Source organism: Solea senegalensis, linkage group LG14 (genome assembly GCF_019176455.1).
Source record: "Solea senegalensis isolate Sse05_10M linkage group LG14, IFAPA_SoseM_1, whole genome shotgun sequence".
NCBI lineage: Eukaryota > Metazoa > Chordata > Actinopteri > Pleuronectiformes > Soleidae > Solea > Solea senegalensis.
Genome location: NC_058034.1, coordinates 14,375,515 through 14,393,979, shown reverse-complemented (window position 1 = coordinate 14,393,979; position 18,465 = coordinate 14,375,515). Strand labels below are relative to the sequence as shown.

Here is an 18,465-nt window from a genome sequence, read left to right as displayed (position 1 = left end):
GATCTCAAAATGTGCCATGATTACATACATTTAAATTTTTTTAAAGACTGATTAATATCATATTGATCGGAAGTGCCTGTCTTACCTCCACGGATGAAGGGTTTGTAAGGGGCTGCAGGGGCTGCAGGGGCTGCATGGGCTCAGGAGGGTGGGGCTCTGGCAAGTGGGCGACAAACTGTAAGACAAAAAACATTTTTTCACATGTATGAGCGCGATGACTCAGCGTGTCACGTCTGTCATACAGTGAGCAGCAGTGCTTTTGCTGTGGATTAGAGGTCGATGCAAGCTTCTCACTAGCTGCTGATGGTGACAGACACTTGTCTGTTTGCAGGTTGATGCTGATGCTGCTACCGCCTCTTTGGTGGCACTGTATATTACAAGGAGGTTGGATGCAACCAAGGCTTCTTTCACACTAAAAGGAATAGGTATACCTGGGATTTGTGAACCCAGGTAAATCCCTGACAAAAAAAGGCAAGCTTGTGATTAATTGTGATGCCACTACCTTGCCAGAAACAAAACAAAAGAAAAACAGCACAATGGAGCACCTTGGCAATGTTACAGTTGCTGCTAATCAGTCAAAAGTCAAACTCAAACTTCCATCCATCCATCCATCTTCTATCAAAGATGGATGGATCCTCCACGTGAGGGTCGTGGGGGGCGCTGTGCCAATCTCAGCTGACATAGCACGATAAGCGGGGTACACCCTGGACAGATTGTTAAAACAACTGCATGGAGTTTGCATGTTCTCCCCTTATGTGTTTTCTCCGGTTTCCTCCCTCACTCCAAAAGAATTATGGATTAGGCAAATTGGACACTCGAAATTGACCGTAGGTGGGCGAGGAGGGTGAGCGTGAATGGTTGTTTGTCTCTCTGTGGACATGTGATGGACTGGTGACCTGTGCAGAGTATACCTCGCCTTTTGCCCTATGTCACCTGGGATTGGCACTAGTGTCCTCCAAGTCCTTCAAATGAAGGATACAACAGTAGGAGGTGGATGAAGATGAAATAAAAGGGATTGAGCGCTAACCCAAGTTATAAAAAGTAAGGTATGCTAAAAGTATTCATGGTTGGAGGCTATTCTAATGGCCTGAAGCGGACCAATAAGGTGTTCACTTGGATCTATAGACACATGGGATTAAATAGTTTTTGTTTTTTTGTGGGAATGGGGCATAACTGAACACAAATAAAATCTTGTGACCTTTTACACCACAGGAAGTTAGCAGCTATATATGTCAACACACAGGAAGTTTCCCTGTCCAGCACACATTTAGCGGTTCCTCTGACACGTTAGACCCATTTCAGTCTGATATGTTAAGCCATTATTTGTCAAATGTTGTGAAGGAGAAAAGAAAACAACCAGTCTGCACCGTTTTTAGCATCTTTCCTTTGAGGTGCGTAGTCCAGTGACACACTGCAGTCTATTGATCGGTCGACAGAGAATCGTCACTTCTGGGTGACAAACAGGATTTCTAAATATCCCATGCATTACGATAGAGAGAGGATTCAAGGCTATTTGTGTGGAAGGCAACACAAGTTACACACTGGAGTTTTCACACAGCTTACAGAAATGCAAATATGAATGAAAATTGATCATGATGATGAATGTTTTTCAAACTTCCTGACAATCACGACCAAAATAAGTCAATACCAAATTTATGGACTGTATTGCAATTTCAGTGATACCTAATGTTTTTGAAAGGGTAATGCAAAAATTGGTAAATGAATCACAACTTTGTTTAATGCACGTTATTATATACACATAAACTACACGTAAAAGGCTGGAAAACTCAAAATTATTTTAATTGTTTTGTTTTTATTTGACTAAATGATTAGTTTTTACAATTTGTACAATGAATGTATAGAATGTTTATCACAAAATATCACTTATGGTCCTAAACTAAATATTATCTACTATTTCACATCCAAATGCACAATTTGTACATCAAAAATATACATGTTCTCACTAAGGTGACCCAGTCCTGAAGCTGTTTTCTATTGATTTCCTTGCTCATATGCTCTGTCTTGTGGGCACCACAGTGCTGCTATTATCTCTGCACTGTAGAGGCTTCTCAGTGCTAAACACACAGCTAATGAATGTGTTGTCATAGTAATGCAGGGAGGGTGGTAATAGGAAAAAACTATTCATTGTGCAAAGACTCCTTATTCCTTAGTGTCACCTCATAATTACACAACAAATACAAGTTGTTTCATTGAATTTAGTCCTGACACATATTGTCCCACATTTCTCTAAACCGAAGGTCTGGGTGCTGCTTGAGTGAGTTATTGGTTGTGATTTCCAGTTTTATAAATACACAAACATAGCCACTCCTGCCCAGAGAGAAGTAGAAGATCTCAGTCGGCGATGTTCACACTAAATTTCTGATTTGCTCAAATGCTGAGGTCATTCACAGACACTGACACGGAGTGCAGGAGCAGCTACAGCCTTTCCATACAGCAAATTGTCAGCAGGATCATTTTGCTCAAAATGATTGACTCAATGAAAGATATTCTTCCATATTAATGTCCTTCACTGAGAAAAACATCAGCAAACTTTAAATGTGCTATTATGAGCACAGACTCCGTCTGACACTATTAATATTTTAGACATTTCCTTGCTAAATGTTGGAGATTAACGCATGTTTTCAGGACTGTTAAATCTTTTTAACTGAACTTCAGCTCGGGATTGTCGGCTTTGATTCTTGAGTTGAATGACTCTTCCATTGACGACAATAAGTGGACCGCAGTCCGACAATGTCACGCATAATAACGGCTCAGCTCGCTTGGAACCTCGCCAGAGCAGGTACTAAAAAAGTACCAGGTACAATCGCTAATGGAAAAGCAAAATAACTGTACTCTGGTGTGCAGGTCGTGCTGAGACCACGCACACCAAGCACAACAACCATTCACTCTCACACTCACGGTCAATTTAGAGTGTTCATTTCCCAAATCTACATGTTTCTGGACTGTGGGAGGAAACCAGAGAACTCAGAACCCCAGAACCCCCACCAGAAGGCTAAATATCACAGTTTTGAGAGTGCAGACCAATGCATCCATCGGCAACAATCACAGAGACTCTGAGCCCCTCCCTTGTCTGAAACCTCTTCTGCATCAGAAGAAGCAACAGTGCCTAAAAACAGAAAATGGAGTGTAAACAGTGCATTCTCTGCTCAGATGATCCACACTGGAGGCAGATTGAGGGATCAGACAATGGTGTTGTGAGAAGGGAGCTCCTACGCCTTCAGCATGTAATGGGCTGCAGGTATATGCTTCCCCCTCCCTTCCCACAAGAAAGGCGATATTCTCTCTCTAGGGGATGCGTGGGTGGATATAAGCCTGAAGCCATGTCCTTTGACAGGAATTACAGATTAGCATTCATGAGAATGAAATGTATGTATTTATATATATATACATATATATATATATATATATATATATATATATATATATATATATATATATATATATACAGTATATACATATATATGTATGTATATATATATATATATATATATATATATATATATATATATATATATATATATATATACATACATAGTCATTTCAAAAGTCTTAAAGGCATATGTGTCTTTTGTCTTGTGAGGCTGAACATGTGATTCATGCTCTTCATGCATATCATACTAGCTGGTGAAAACAAAACAGCAGCATTCACATGACATACATAATATGCATCTGAAACTCAGCAAAACATATGGTTTGATGGAATACATTTTTTTTTAAGCAAAACACAGTAAGTACATTGTCTTTAGGAAATAAACAACACTGCTGGGTTATTTGACATGCCTCAAGCTTTAACTTTGAAGTGCTCATCTTGGCAAATTCTATTGCTATTTCACTTGTTTGGTTTCACAAGTTGAACCTGCTACAAACTGTGCAAACACACTATTCAAGGCCAAAAAAACTCACTGGATTCCCTGCATTCGGTGGCGACTTGGTTTAAAGATTGATAGAAGGCAACACTGCCAACTTCACAATACTGCAATATTTCATAAGGTATGGTTTTACAGTATAATGACAGACATTTAGCTTATTCTAACTTATTGTATTGTTCTGTATATTTTGATGCTGTAACACAAATAACTCCTCCCATGGACAATTCATTCTATTCTATGCTGTTGTAGTGGCCTCTTCCCAAATGCAGCACAAGGCAGATCTGGTCTCAGTGCTTCAGTGGAAAATAATGGAGGTAAAAAAACCAAACATCTTGATCACACATTTCACTCTCATTACAACGTTGAATACATTACAACATGATAGCTCAGCAGCTCCCAGAAAATAAAGTTATTCTTATTAGTTCTAATTAATATTATTAGGGAGAAAGCAGAACTTACTCCAGAGTCAGAGAGGGGATCTTCAGTTTGTCTCGCCTCGACTTCATTCTCGCTGAACACACACACAGAGCCGGGTACGCTCTCTCTTACCACAGCGCGGTACCACTCGCTCTCACAGCCGGCTTCCAGTCACTCATCGCTGCGGTGGGTAAAAATAACCCGTCAAACTGTGTATCGTTTACCGGTGGCTTCAGCAGATTCCAGTGAGATTTTCCGCGCGGAGTAATTGGCTGCAACAAACATTTACATCCCCTCCACCTTAAAAAACAACAACAAAAACAAACGCTCCTCCGCGGAAATGTTGTGCGTTCCGCTTGTCTTGAAACCCACTCGTCTCCAACGCGCACCGGAGAGTGACTGGCTCAAAAGCTCAGGAGCAACGGGTCACCGCTAACCTCCGTGTGACTGGTGGGGAGCGAGGGAGGGAGGGAGGGAAGGAGAGGGCTAGTCTGTGGAGGGGGCTTGGGTGGTGGTTGACAGCCAGCAGAGGTGAGTTTGGGTGAGGAGGAGTGAGGGGGAGGAGGTTGCTGGCACTGGAACTACTGAGGTATGACTGGCAACCCTGTTCAGTTTATTATAATAAACAGGTGTATTTGGCTAAATCACACCTAAATGCCCGATGTTCTTCATCACTCCATTGTTCGCCTAATTCCCCTGCCAGTGTGTGAGTGCAGCCAGTGAGACAAGATGAAGCAGCAGAGCTGTGAACAGGCTGCTGCTGGTGAAACTGGGGAATACCTTCACTGTAAACCGTGACAGCTGCCACACACCAAGTGTTTCTCAGTGTTTGTGTGTCTGTGTGTGTGTGAGACTGACTTAAAATCAATGACAGTGACCAGGTTATTTTCAACCTATAGTTTTATTTATTATTATTTTATAAAAAAACACCCAAAAAGATCAATACAAAGCAGAAAATAGTCAAACACAATGGCATAAAAGACATTTAGAAAGATTATAAAGAGGTAGAAATATTACAGCCTTAAAGTAAAAAATAAAATAAATAAACAAATATAGGATTATGTTAAATAATCAATCTTTTCTTCTGAAAGCAGTTTTTCATGCAAAGCAATACAGAGAAGAAAATGCAGTTAGCTACACGTAACAATGATTAAAATAAACACTTCACTTATTGTTCATGAATCCTGAAGGAACAACACCCAATAAAATAAAAATACTTATTTATTTTAAGTATCTTAATTATAAATGAAAAATAATAACATTTTCAGATCAAAGAGTCAAAACTCAGTCGACTTTTCTTCAAACTCAAGAAAAAAATTTTTTTGTTCTCTAACAATAATAATAATGTAAGAAAAAAGTCACTCCTTTTCTTCTGCTTCTCCACCTGCACCACCATGTGGCTGAGGCTGATGTGGTGAAGTGGCTGTGACGCCCCCTGCTGGCTGCACTAATGCTCAAAAATGCTAATGCTGCTCAATTGTGAGAGAAAATCATCTGAACTTTGATACAAACTGATGAGAAGAAAGTTTCAGTAGAAATGAAACAAAAACACAGGTGAAGAGCTGAAAATCCGAAACACTGTAGATTCAAGCATGCTAAATACTTTACTTAAGATTGCAGTCAAGTTAAAGGACCAGTGCGTGACATTTAGGAGGCTTTATTGGCAGAATGTGTACAAACTAATCCATAAATATGTATTTTATGAATCTGCACTTTGTAAAAAGGTACTGTAATAAAGTTATGCTGTGTTTATAGTTATATATAAATGTATATATTTATTTTATTTATTTTTATATATTTTTTAAATGTTTCTGTTTACATGTATATTTTGCATTTATCTCACTTTTTTGTATATTTCAATAGACAAAGTGTCTGTAACAGTGCTGTTGTTTCACAAACACCTCCCAGTTCTGAGAGAGAAAGAAAGAAGGGCTGAAAATATTAAAGCAATAGAAAGAAGGGATTTAAAAAGATGGAAAGTTAAGGGACAGAAAGAAAGGATGAAAGGACAGAAAAGGGGGATGAAAGAAATAAGAATGGATGAAAAAGAAAGAAAGGAGGGAGAAGTCAGTCAGTCATCATCTAACCGCTTTATCCTCCACCAGAGGGTCGCGGGGGGTGCTGTGCCAATCTCAGCTACATCAGGCGATATAGGCGGGGTACACCCTGGACAGTTCGCCAGTCCATCGCAGGGCCACACACAACTAGAGACAAACATCCATTCACACTCACACTCACTCCTACGGTCAATTTAGAGTGTCCAATTTACCTAATCCCCACATTGCATGTAAGGGATGGAAATAATTCAAGAAGCAGTTCAGAATTCTGACTTTTTTCCCCAGAATTATGACTATTTCTTTAATCTTAGAATTCTGACTTTGGAATAAAAACAAATGCATGATTTAAATGTTTTTCTTCATAAAAAAAACAACAAAATTGAACAGAAACCATATTCACCAACATCAAAATATTATAAATTCTTAACTGATGAATAATCTATACAAAGAGTTTTATATACATGAAATAACACGTTTACATGCAGTGTGGTCTTCCTGACAGATGGGGGCAGCATATCACTTCTACTGTGTGTGTGTGTGTGCGTGCGTGCGTGCGTGTGTGTGTGTGAGAGAGAGATAGAGAGCGCTTGTATTTGTCCCCTCTTTCCGGCATAAACACTCTAGTTTGATCATTACTGCTATTGGTGATCAAAACCTGGTCTTAGCAGGCAGACCCACACTTCTGTCAATTTCAATTTGTAAAAGACAGGTTAGAGAGAGAATGAAATCAATGTCAATGTGCAAGAGTGTGTGAGTGTGGATGGGTGTGTATCCCTGCTCGTGTTCAAACTCACATTCTCAAATTATATGTATTGCAGGGAACTGCGTGTCATGTATGTGAGGCATTATGGTATAATTAAAAACAAAGATGTCTGGAACTCTTTCTCTCTTCTTCTTCCACCACTCTGTTTCCCGTTCCTTTCTCTCCTTCTCCGTACACATCATCATCCTTTACAAAGTTTTTGCGTGTCTGTCTGCTCTTTGCTGCTGAGCAGATTTTCACACAGTGCTGGCAACAAAACTAAGAATGAACCCTACAGTAGAAACAGTAGAATCACAATCCAGCCATCTTCTACCGCTTTATCCACCACATGAGGGTCGCGGGGGGCACTGTGCAACTCTCAGCTGACACAGGGCGAAAGGCGGGGGAACACCCTGGACAGATCACAAGTCCATCACAGGGACACATAGAGACAAACAACCATCCACGCTCACATTCACACCTATGGTCAATTTAGATTGTCCAGTCTACCTCGTCCCCATATTGCATGTTTTTGGAATCATAATCAATCTAGAAAAAAAAAATCATCCTCAAGGAATTCCCATTCCTGATTGCCTTTTTCCCCGTTAGATACGCATTTAATAGGAGAGTCGATGTCTCAGTTACCATGGTAATACATGCTTTCCTGCTCTTCTCCTTCCACCACTGTGTGTGCGTGCCTCCCTCTGTCTATACTGTGTGAGATTATGCTAAGCTAAAACGCTGCTTCAACATGTGTTCCTCAGCAAATGGCAAGTGAGTCTAAGTCCAAGGCGATAGTATGTGGCTTCTGTAGTTGGCGTGATGCCCACTGATCTTCTGTAGTTAAAAAAAACATACAGTTGGATATGCCAATCATACGGTTAAAACACGATAACATTTCAGAAAATACGACGACATTTCAGAAAACACGACTACATTTCAGATTACGGAAAGGATAGGGACAACACTTCTTGTTTCTGATTGGACAGAAACCTACAGTGTAACGTCATTTCCTGTTTCTACTCCGATGTGTCCGTGCACACGAGAGAACTATTTTGAAATGAAATACGTCATTTGACCGGAACTCGTTGTAAACGAGTGAGATCTGAATTTTGAATGCAGATTACACATGGTACAACGTGGAGCGCAACATTTTTCAACTCGAGGTAATGTTTGAGCAAGCATCAATGTAGAACAACATTTTTAATTTTTAAATAATACACTTATATCTATAAAATCTATTTATTTCAGTAATCATTTTTAAGCATAGCCTATACAGTATAGTAATTGAACAACATTTGTGATTCTGTCTGAGAAACATATAGAAATCCATGACAAAAATAAAAATCAAGGCACTCGCAGATTGTTTTAAAAGACAAAAAAAGCACACAAACACATTTTGACTCATGCCTTCATCTGAATGTGGAGACAAAAGAATATTAGAGTAAATAAAAGAAAAAAAAAGACTAAAAAAAGACTTAGTAAACCTTTAGCATTATAATATCCCTGCACAAGTCAAAGTTTTAACACTACAACTAACTACCACCTTGTCTTTGTTATGCCTTCACCCACCAGTCACGTTGCAGTTTACATTCATGTCTGACCGTGTATGGATTGTGGAATCACATTCAGACATTTCTTGAAGTGAAAGTGATTTTGATCACTGATCGTCTTTTAAATTTGTGATCGATTTCAAATATTTGGCACATTTACACGTGAATGTTCATTAATGTGTGTTGTCCCTAATTTCAAAATAATAATTAAAAAAAGTGAAGTCAGTAAGCAAACTGAAATTTGGTCATTGGTGTTTTTTGAAACAATATTCAATTAGTAGTCAAGCTGACAAAAAGGATATAATCATGTAATATACAGAACGCATTCTTTTTAAAAGGACCATACAGATTTAACCATCACCCTCGACAACTCTGTGGTAACTCCTTCTCATACCGCAAGGAACCTGGGTGTGACACTTGATGACCATCTCTCCCTCACTGCCAACATTGCTGCAACAGCTAGATCTTGCAGATACATGTTGCACAACATCCGAAGGATACGGCCTCTTCTAACCCAGAAGGCGGCACAGGTCCTGGTCCAGGCTCTTGTCATCTCACGCTTGGATTACTGCAAATTCCTCCTGGCTGGTCTCCCTGCGTGTGCCATACGACCTCTGCAACTCATCCAGAATGCAGCAGCTCGACTGGTCTTCAACTTACCAAAATTCTCCCACACTACACCGCTCCTCCGCTCCCTTCACTGGCTTCCTGTAGCTGCTCGCATTTGCTTCAAGACTCTAGTGCTTGCGTTCCATGCTACAAACGGATCCGGTCCAGCCTACATCCAGGACATGATCAAAACCTACACCCCAGCACGCCCACTCCGCTCTGCATCGACAAACCGGCTCGCTGCGCCCTCACTGAGAGGATCGCAGAGGCACTCGAGGAACTCGAGACTGTTCACTGTCCTCGCTCCCAAATGGTGGAACGATCTCCCCATCGACATCCGGACAGCTGAAAGCCTCCACATCTTCCGCCGCCGACTAAAAACACATCTCTTCCGACTCTACCTCGACTAAGACGACAAAAAAACAAACACAAAAACAAACAAACTTGTACATCGCACTTATGACTAGCACTTCATAGTTTGATCTACTTGAAGCTCTTACTTACTTCTAGCTCTTATTTGTACCCAAATGTTTAAATGCACTTTTGTAAGTCGCTTTGGATAAAAGCGTCTGCTAAATGACATGTAATTTAATGTAATTTAGACTGACACACAAAAAATATAGATGCAACACTTCTGTTTTTGCTACCATTTTCCATGAAATCAAGGAAAAATGTGTAAGAATTCTTTCATGCAAACAAAAGGCTTATTTCTAATATGGACCAATATTCCACAGGCCACAATCAGTAACATGATCAACACTTCCACACTTCATTGCACATTTAACTTGTATTTTGCTCAATAAACACTCATCTTATTTCACATTATTCATGTGTGCATGTCACGTGTAGTTTTGTTGAGTGTACGTACAGAACATTTGCCCAAGTCTTCCTTAACTTAACATAAACCACTGAATATACTGTACTAGTACTGAATGTACTACTACTATAAATCACTGAGCTAAAGCAAAAGTTACTATGTCGATCTTTATATATCCTGCTCTCTCCTGTTAATTTGTTGTTCCTTATCACATGTCTGTTGCTAATTTTACTTCAGATCATCACTTATGTGACTGTCTGCCCTGCCTGGATGTTTTTCACTTGAGAAGAGATTTAAAAGATGACACTGAGTTTGCAAGCCTTATCTCCGCAGTCATTGTACAAAATGGCACCAGAACATATTGTATACAGGTGCTGCCATCTCGTGCTAATTACATCTTTTGGCAGCAGAGTCAGTGTAGCAGTGATTGTGGAGCTGTGGAATTAAAGTCTGCTGACCAGTCACTTAACCAGTGCAGGTTCATTTCAACTAAATCCATGGACTCTTTTTTATTTTATTATTTTTTCACAAGCAACTTTTTGAAACTGGGCGTTTTTAAGTTGCTTCTACGGGTACAGTGTGGTGAAATAGATCATCAGTTATTCAGTCAGTCCAAACATTGGTACAGAGTGGTTTGATATCGATACACAGTACGGATGGACACACAGCAGTGCTTGTAGTGGGCCGTTATGTGCTCATTTAATTATTATGGCCCAGAATAATACTTCCCCAGGTTGCTCTACATGACGTTCACCTGATCTCGCAAGAGTCCAGTGTTTCTAGTGTCTTGAGTTTTCATTTTTATTGTTAAACAAGAACAATATCTATTGGAAGTGTTGTATTTAGTTAGTTGTATTTACTGACTTCTTGCCACATTTGTGTCTGAGATAAAACAGGAAATCAAATAAAATGGACTGTGTACTTGGAGTTCAAATCATCATCTATCTTTTATTTACTGAAAAATTGGTAGAATGTAGGGGCCACATGGTGGTGTAGTGGTTAGCACTCTCGCCTTGCAGCGAGAAGACCTGGGTTCGAGCCCCGGTTGGAACAAGGGCCTTTCTGCATAGAGTTTGCATGTTCTCCCCGTGTGTGCGTGGGTTCTCTCCGGGTACTCCGGCTTCCTCCCACAGTCCAAAAACATGCAATGTGGGGATTAGGTGAATTGGACACTCTAAATTGACCATAGGAGTGAGTGTGAGAGTGAATGGTTGTTTGTCTCTATCTGTGTGTGGCCCTGCGATGGACTGGCGAAATGTCCAGGGTGTACCCCGCCTATTGCCCGATGTAGCTGAGATTGGCACAGCACCCCCCACGACCCTCTGGTGGAGGATAAAGCGGTTAGATGATGACTGACTGACTGTTAGAATGTAGTGTTTCATGATTTAGTAATACCAACAGACGTTAGACCATTATACACGTCTCAAGAGCAAGTGCACGATGCAAATATGCAACATCTTGATGTGCCATTGAAATAAAAGAACATAATGAACACTGAATCAGGATCAGGTGTCATTGTCAACTAAGTGTGAATTGAATTAAGACGATAATTTTATAATGCTAAGATAACTTAGCTTGCATAAAGAAAGAAATTGCCTCTGACCTGATACCAACCCTAGAGTTGATGAACTGTGTACAGCATACTGCCACCACTACAACCTCATGCTACTAAACACTGAAATATTAACATTTCAAGTTGGAGTCATGTATTCGTTGCCACATAAGAAATGTGGCTTGTGGAAGGAATCTGTGCACCAATAACATGTCTTTATAATAGCAAGGATCATATTGATCCAATTTAGTTGAGGGAATATTTACTCCAAATGTCTTCACACCTATATGGTTAGAAGGCTTAAGTCCTGCTTTGGCCAGGCACATCCCCATGTAAACATCATCAATGGGAAGAATGGGAATGGACTGAGACATCTTGTATATGACCATAGCTGTATAGCCAGACAGGAGGAAGCCCCCACCACTACAATAAATGGGGAATGAATTTATCTCGACTTGAACAGGAACATAATATTTGCTATTTGGGTTTCTGATGGGGTCACCACTCATTAAAGAGCCGGCAAAGAGGTGTTTGCCTCCATCATTGTCCTTGAGGCTTTGGAGATACTCCACCATGTTGTCTGTGTTGGCAAATACATCATCATCACCGTTCAGCAAGAAGCGAGCATTTGGACAGTTCCTCTCCATCCATTCGAGGAAGAGTATCTGCTTCAGTGTGAGGTTGAGGAATGTGTCCACAAAGTCCCATTGGAGAATGTCATTGTACTCACGATGCTCCATTTCAAGTAGTTTGTTCTGTCTCAGTTTTTCAAAACCAGTATCAGTTGTTCCTGAGATGAAGACCCTGTGAATCTTCTTACCATTGTGTAGCCTCTCTTTAGCCCAGGTTTTGCGCAGTACCTCTCTGCGTTCGTAGTTTCCGGGGGAGCTCTTAATGACCAGAAGGAGGAAGACATCTGCAGATTTATCCGCTCCTCTACATTTGTCTGGAACATCCAGTAGCATGGGGAAATGCCGACAGTGTCGATAGTACAGAAAGTCTTTTATACGACTAGGAAGAGAGCTGAAATCTGTGACGTTCGCAGCAGATGTATTTTCTTGACATTTTGGCCAGGGGAAGACATAATGGCTTGGGAGTTCTTGTCTAATTTGACTGTCCTGTTCTTGTCTCTCAACATCATAAATGCGTTTGTTTATGTGGTCCGATTTGTGAAGGTTCTTTGTTTGGTCACTATAATTCCTTCGGAGATTGAGGACCAACACACCAAGACTGACTGCCAGCCAGAAAGTTCTACATCTGAATCTCTTCATCCTTGAATCTCTGCAGAGAAAAAAACAAACCAAACATTTCTAATCAGCAAATCTCTGACAGGAATAAATGATTGAAGTTACTTTTTCAGTAATAGTCAAAATATCCAGAATATTAGCACTGTCCACACTGTCGTGCTACTCCATCTTAACAGATGAAATGTGTTATTTTTGACAATTTAGCTTAACTAAAATAGACACATTGCTATGTTTGTGCTCAGCTTTCATATGTATTTTGTTGGCTTACAGTTTGCAAGACAATATGGATTTCACCATGTCACTTCAAGTCCACAGCATCCACAGGCAAATATGATGTGGTGCGTATCCAAGACCAGGATGCTTGGAACTGAAAAGTTCTCCAGGAGGTTGGATCGAGATCATATGAAGTAAGGAATGAGGAGGGTCACCTGCTAAGAAGGAACCGTCGCAGCCTACTTAGAACCAAGGAGACAGAGAGAAACAGAATGTGAAGATGACGATGGAATTGCTCCTGTATCACATGCAGAAAGGGTGCTGTTATGTTTGGTGCCAACAGGTGCACCATTGGTGGGACTACATTATCTGTACTTACAGAATATTACACCAACAACCACACAGAACTGGATAGAGACAAAAATACTTTTATAGACTGATAATGGGTTTGTCAATGCATTTGAGCAAAATTCTAGTTAAAAGGTCAGTAGTTACAGGTAACCTTGCAGCAGGATTTAAAGGAGTTAAAGCTGTAATGGATTGGGGCACCAGGCTTCTGCCATCTCTTCACTGTATAATTTCAGCAGGACCCATGCGTGCTGCCCAGACCAGAGGCCTTCTTGGGGCATATGCACAAGAACATACCCTGTCTGGTATGCGTTGATTTTGGTGACTGTACAATGTACAGTATCAAAGTTATTGAAAATGATTTGAAGTAAAAATTCATCAAAATTGTTTGAAATCATTTATTGTCCAAAATAATAGGTGTAGTGTGACCATGGGAAGTACAACTTTGTTCGAGGTGGTTTCTGTAACACTACAGTTAAGATCAATGAACCTATTGATTCTTTTTGTCGAGCTTGTGTTTTCAGCGATGCACTTACAACAAAATGTTACTGTAGTTCTGACTACACAATTCTGATTGTGACGAGACCACGCTTGTGTTTATATATCATTTTGTTTACAAGTTATTGAACCAGAAAGTCAGAATCTGTCAATATCTTTTCAACTTTACCGAACTCAAGAAAGTTATGTGTGCCCCCGACTGTACTCCTTTTTAAATGGAAGATTTTGCAAAGCGACTGCATGGCAGAAAAAAAGGCCTCTTTTAAGATTTTCTTTTGCTTTAATCCCTGATCTACGTCAGAGTATTTGGGCCACATAATTTACGAGAATAATGACGTAATATTCTAGCCTGTTGTTTTAGAAGATGAGAGCAGGAAAATGCATCTTTTCCGCAGAAAGAACCAGGCGGACTTGGAGCAAATCGCTGCTTTTGTGGAGGGGGAAATAGCTGCAACTGGTCCACTGCAGGGTGAGACTGGGTCTCTCCAGGTGTCCTACCAGTGTTGGAGACGCTGTGCTTGCCGGACCTCGACTCCTTCTGGATCCAAAATCTTAATCATCAGTTGGACTGTTTCTTGAGAAACCACAAAACCCCTCTGAATGGCCCACTGATGCATCTACTGATACCCAGTTAAAGCTAAAACACTGTTTACTGTTCAAAGTCCTGATACTTATGACAGTGTGATGCTGATGTGCATCACACAAAGTCATAAATTTACTTTATTCTTGTAAATGTACGCCTTTATTCTCATAAATGTATGACTTTATTATCGAAGTCTGTGAAAAAATGTTTTCTCAATGTGGCCCTAATACTCCGTGGTACTGATCCATTCTACATGCAAATAAATCAGCAGTTTTTTTTGATAATACACATAACATGCCAATTTTACGTTAAACGTTTTAAGTACATACGGCCATATATTGTCATGACTTCATCAAGTAAATAAGACTCAAGACTCAAATGCTATAATTAAGCATTTTAGCTGCCCCTGAAGATATGACCAGCATCTGTGAGTTCACAGGTCTATGGGATTTGTGCAAAAGGTTTACGATGAAAGACAGGCATATGGATCCTTGACTATGGCCCGGCAACCCACATCAAACTTTTTTTTTAAGTGAATAAACTTTTTTTCTGAACTTTCAACACACAAACATCATACATAAGAAATCAAATCATATTTGAGAAGAGGACGTAAGTTTCCATTTCAAAATAACAATCTTTTGGCATTTACAGTCTTTCTTTTCCTTTCAATCAACATCCATTGTCCATTGCCATGGTCCACAGCAAATCCACAGGAGTTGTGGACAGCTATAAAATGAGCAGGATTAGTAGATTAGGACTGAAAGCTTACCTTACCTTACCTTTGAAAGCAGCAGCTCCGTCTTCTTGTGTGTTTCTGAAGCTACAGAGAGTACTATTGAATTCAGTGGGCATGTCTCAGAGCTGGTGTGATGATGATGATGATGATGATGATGCTGGGTGGTGTCTGTTTGTGCTGGCAACCAATACCTCCAAAGTTAATTCTTACTAGTCAAAACTAAAGTTAGTATATATCTGTAATTCATTCATGTCGTCATAGAAATCTCTAATTCCAGTTTTCAGTTTCTAGTTTAATGTCATTAGTCATAATTCAAGTTCAAGATATGTTTAATTATCCTCAAATGAAGATTTCCTTTTTAGGTATCTTGAATTACATTTCAGAATGTAGTTGTAGATATCTCAAAGTGGAATTCTACGTAGTTAAACATATAGTCAGAGAGATACCTAGATTTGGAGTTTTGACTAGGATAAATGATATCAAGATGACACCTGTCGTATTACATCTCACATCGTTTAGTTATTGTTTTGGTTTATAAAAGGTAGGCGTAATAAGCCTATGCTCTTTTGGTCTATAATTTTTCTCCAATTTAAATGTATTTTCCTAGTCTATGTGGACTGAACTAAAATACAGGGGATCCACACTGACCTGACGCTATCCTCTCTTCAAATTCACTTTTTTTTGTGCTTTAGTTTTTTTCTTTTAGTCGTGCTCTCCCTCCTTCCCTCCTTCCTGCTTGACTGTGACAGTGGAAGTTGTCAAGTCGTTGTTCTGAGACTGACTGACGAGGATGTTTCTTTCATCTTTTTAGAAGGAGTCAACGTGTATGGAACCAGAGCACTGACATTAAGTTTTGACATTGTAGAAAAAGTTGCATTGACACCAAAACATTGGCACTGAGGGGAGGGGCTAGGAACATGAGAACGTGCTTTAATTGAGGTCATGCAATGTGTCATTATAGATATCTCTAATTCCAGTTTCCAGTTTAACGTCATTAGTCATAATTCAAGTACAAGTTATCTCAAATTATCCTCAACTGAAGATGTCTATGTTGCCCTTTTTAGGTATCTTGAATTACATTTCAGAATGTAGTTGAATTGTAATTAGTCATTAACTATCTAATCAGCACTTTCATCGCTACAGATGAAAGCTCTGTGTGTTTCTGATAATGCATATAATAAATGTTTGACTGAGCATAAAAACATCCACACCATTAACTAACAAAACCTGGTCTAAAAGTCAATACTATAGGCGTGTTCATCATGCATGCAGAAATGTCAGTTATATCCCTGTCAGCACATGTTTTTGCACAGAACAGGGGCACATCATACACATGTCAACAGCGAGGTTACAGGACTGATATCTGCTGCTGAACTTCTATCTGTCACTTCCTCCTCTTAAGTACTAGAATGAGTCATTTTTGCACACAGTGAGCGCATATGCATTTAACCCATCCCAGTAGTATCTGCGCCCGGGGGTGCAATGGGGCACCCCATCCCCTGGCCATTGGCCAGCGATCTTCAGTTATGAGCCCAATTCCTTTCCTCTTGGCCATGGGCTGCCCTTGAGTAAATCATGGGTAAACTAATATAAATTTATATGTAATATTAAATTCAGTGGGCATGATGATAATGGCTACCAATATCTCCAATCCCATTCTTACAGTTTTATATCTGTAATTCAGTTTTACTAGTAAGATTCAAACTATATTTGCCATTCATGTCATAACAGAAATCTCTAATTCCAGTTTCCAGTTTAACGTCATTAGTCATAATTCAAGTTCAAGATATCTTTAATTATACTCAAATTTGGATTTCCTTTTTAGGTATCTTGAATTACATTTCAGAATGTAGCTGTAGATATCTCAAACTGGAATTCTACCTAGTTAATATAATATATAGTCAGAGAGATATCTAGAATTGGAGTTTTGACTAGGATAAATGATATCAAGATGACACCTGTCGTGCCAAGGTATTACATCTCACATCGTGTATTGTCTGTCTTTATTTTGTACTGTTGTACAAAATAAAAATGAAATTCAGGTTGATTACACCTTGTGCGACGCGTTGGAACTCTCTATATAACAGCCTTCATCAGCTCTGCAGCATCCGCGAGACACTCCCTGATCTCATGACAAAGTTAAGGGTGCCTATTGAGCCATGTTTATCTATTGTCTAAGGGAGGATGTATAAGTCATGCACATAATTCAGGTTGGCAAATGTAAGTCACTCACTAAACACAAACAAGGATTCAGGATGTCTCAATTATGGATGTCCTGATACAACTTGTTTGTGAACCATGTTCTGCATGTAGATGGGCGAGTGGATGGGTGTGACAAATTGACTTTAAATAAAGTTAAAGCAACCACAAGCCAATTAGTTGTTTCTTCAAACATCTTGAATCATTATCCATGTTTAAGGAGTTAACCTGAACCCCATCACTAGGTAGAAATATAGACAGAGCCTTTAAGAATGTGCAGTATAGAGTGACTTAGATGCTTTTTTCCCAGCACAACCCATCAGCAATCGGATATATAAACACACCTGAGCAAAAAGTTCAACATTTTTACAATCGGATTGAATTTGTGAAACTTCACAAATGTTCGCTTGGCTCATTTTTATGAACAAAAATGAAATAAAAACGGTCCATTTTGTGACGTCTGCACTATTATCGTTCCTTTTTTAAATATGCGATAGACAATTATCATAACTTTGACTCAACACATAAGGTGAAAAAAATACATTTAATAAAGCCTGAAGATGTGACCTATAAATACACACACCCCAAGATGTCCATATAAGGAGTTGTGTATTATTCCTGCGGCAATTTACCATGAGTAGATTTTCTTTGTATGACAACATTGATATCACATAAACCCTCAGTCTCACATGAACCATTTATATAAGTATTTTAAAATAATGTTATGCCCCAGTCTAGGGGGCCTAGGACATAACATGATAAGGCCTCATCTTCCCCAAGTCCCAAGTGACCACAAACGATTTTTAGCATTGTATTCACAAAAAGAATGATTTATTTACACAAGTAGGATAAATTACTACAAAATGGTTGAACTGAGGTCTAGGCTTCAAGGTGGACTAAGGCCAAAATAACAAACAAAAAGGTCCCTGTCTAGAAAACAATAAATCTTACCTAAGCAACCCGAACAAACCAAATAACAGGAACTTACCTCCCTAACTAAATAA

The 18,465-nt window shown here is 39.5% G+C and overlaps 2 protein-coding genes across 7 annotated transcripts in view; both read right to left on the bottom strand.

Annotated features, from left to right (window-relative positions):
• mast3b (microtubule associated serine/threonine kinase 3b) overlaps positions 1–4,686 on the bottom strand; it is a 36,070-nt gene extending 31,384 nt beyond the window's left edge. For both annotated transcript variants that reach the window (XM_044043807.1, XM_044043808.1), the window contains exons 1-2: positions 4,350–4,686; positions 86–175 (exon numbers count right to left, since the gene is read on the bottom strand). In XM_044043807.1, coding sequence (XP_043899742.1) covers positions 86–175; positions 4,350–4,396 — 137 coding nt within the window. In that variant the 5' untranslated portion in view covers positions 4,397–4,686. The remainder of the gene's footprint in view (positions 1–85; positions 176–4,349) is intronic.
• Positions 4,687–11,383: 6,697 nt separating this feature from the next.
• On the bottom strand, positions 11,384–15,350 carry LOC122780488 (N-acetyllactosaminide beta-1,3-N-acetylglucosaminyltransferase 3-like). Of its 5 annotated transcripts, none has more exons than XM_044043468.1 (3): positions 15,306–15,350; positions 13,153–13,336; positions 11,384–12,918 (listed from the first exon to the last, which is right to left on the bottom strand). In XM_044043468.1, the coding sequence occupies exons 2-3, from the start codon at positions 13,179–13,181 to the stop codon at positions 11,769–11,771; spliced, it is 1,179 nt and encodes a 392-aa protein (XP_043899403.1). In that variant the 5' UTR covers positions 13,182–13,336; positions 15,306–15,350; the 3' UTR covers positions 11,384–11,768. The 5 variants fall into 5 exon arrangements, with proteins under 5 accessions (XP_043899403.1, XP_043899405.1, XP_043899404.1 ...); XM_044043470.1 differs by having other exon boundaries at positions 13,153–13,339; positions 15,306–15,324; XM_044043469.1 differs by having other exon boundaries at positions 15,296–15,316.
• Positions 15,351–18,465: the final 3,115 nt, after the last annotated feature.

Coding starts and splice junctions, on each gene's coding strand:
- LOC122780488 (XM_044043468.1), bottom strand. CDS start 13,181: ATGGTGAAATCCATATTGTCTTGCAAACT. Junction 12,919..13,152: donor TCCATATTGTCTTGCAAACT/GTAAGCCAACAA, acceptor TTTTCTCTGCAG/AGATTCAAGGATGAAGAGAT.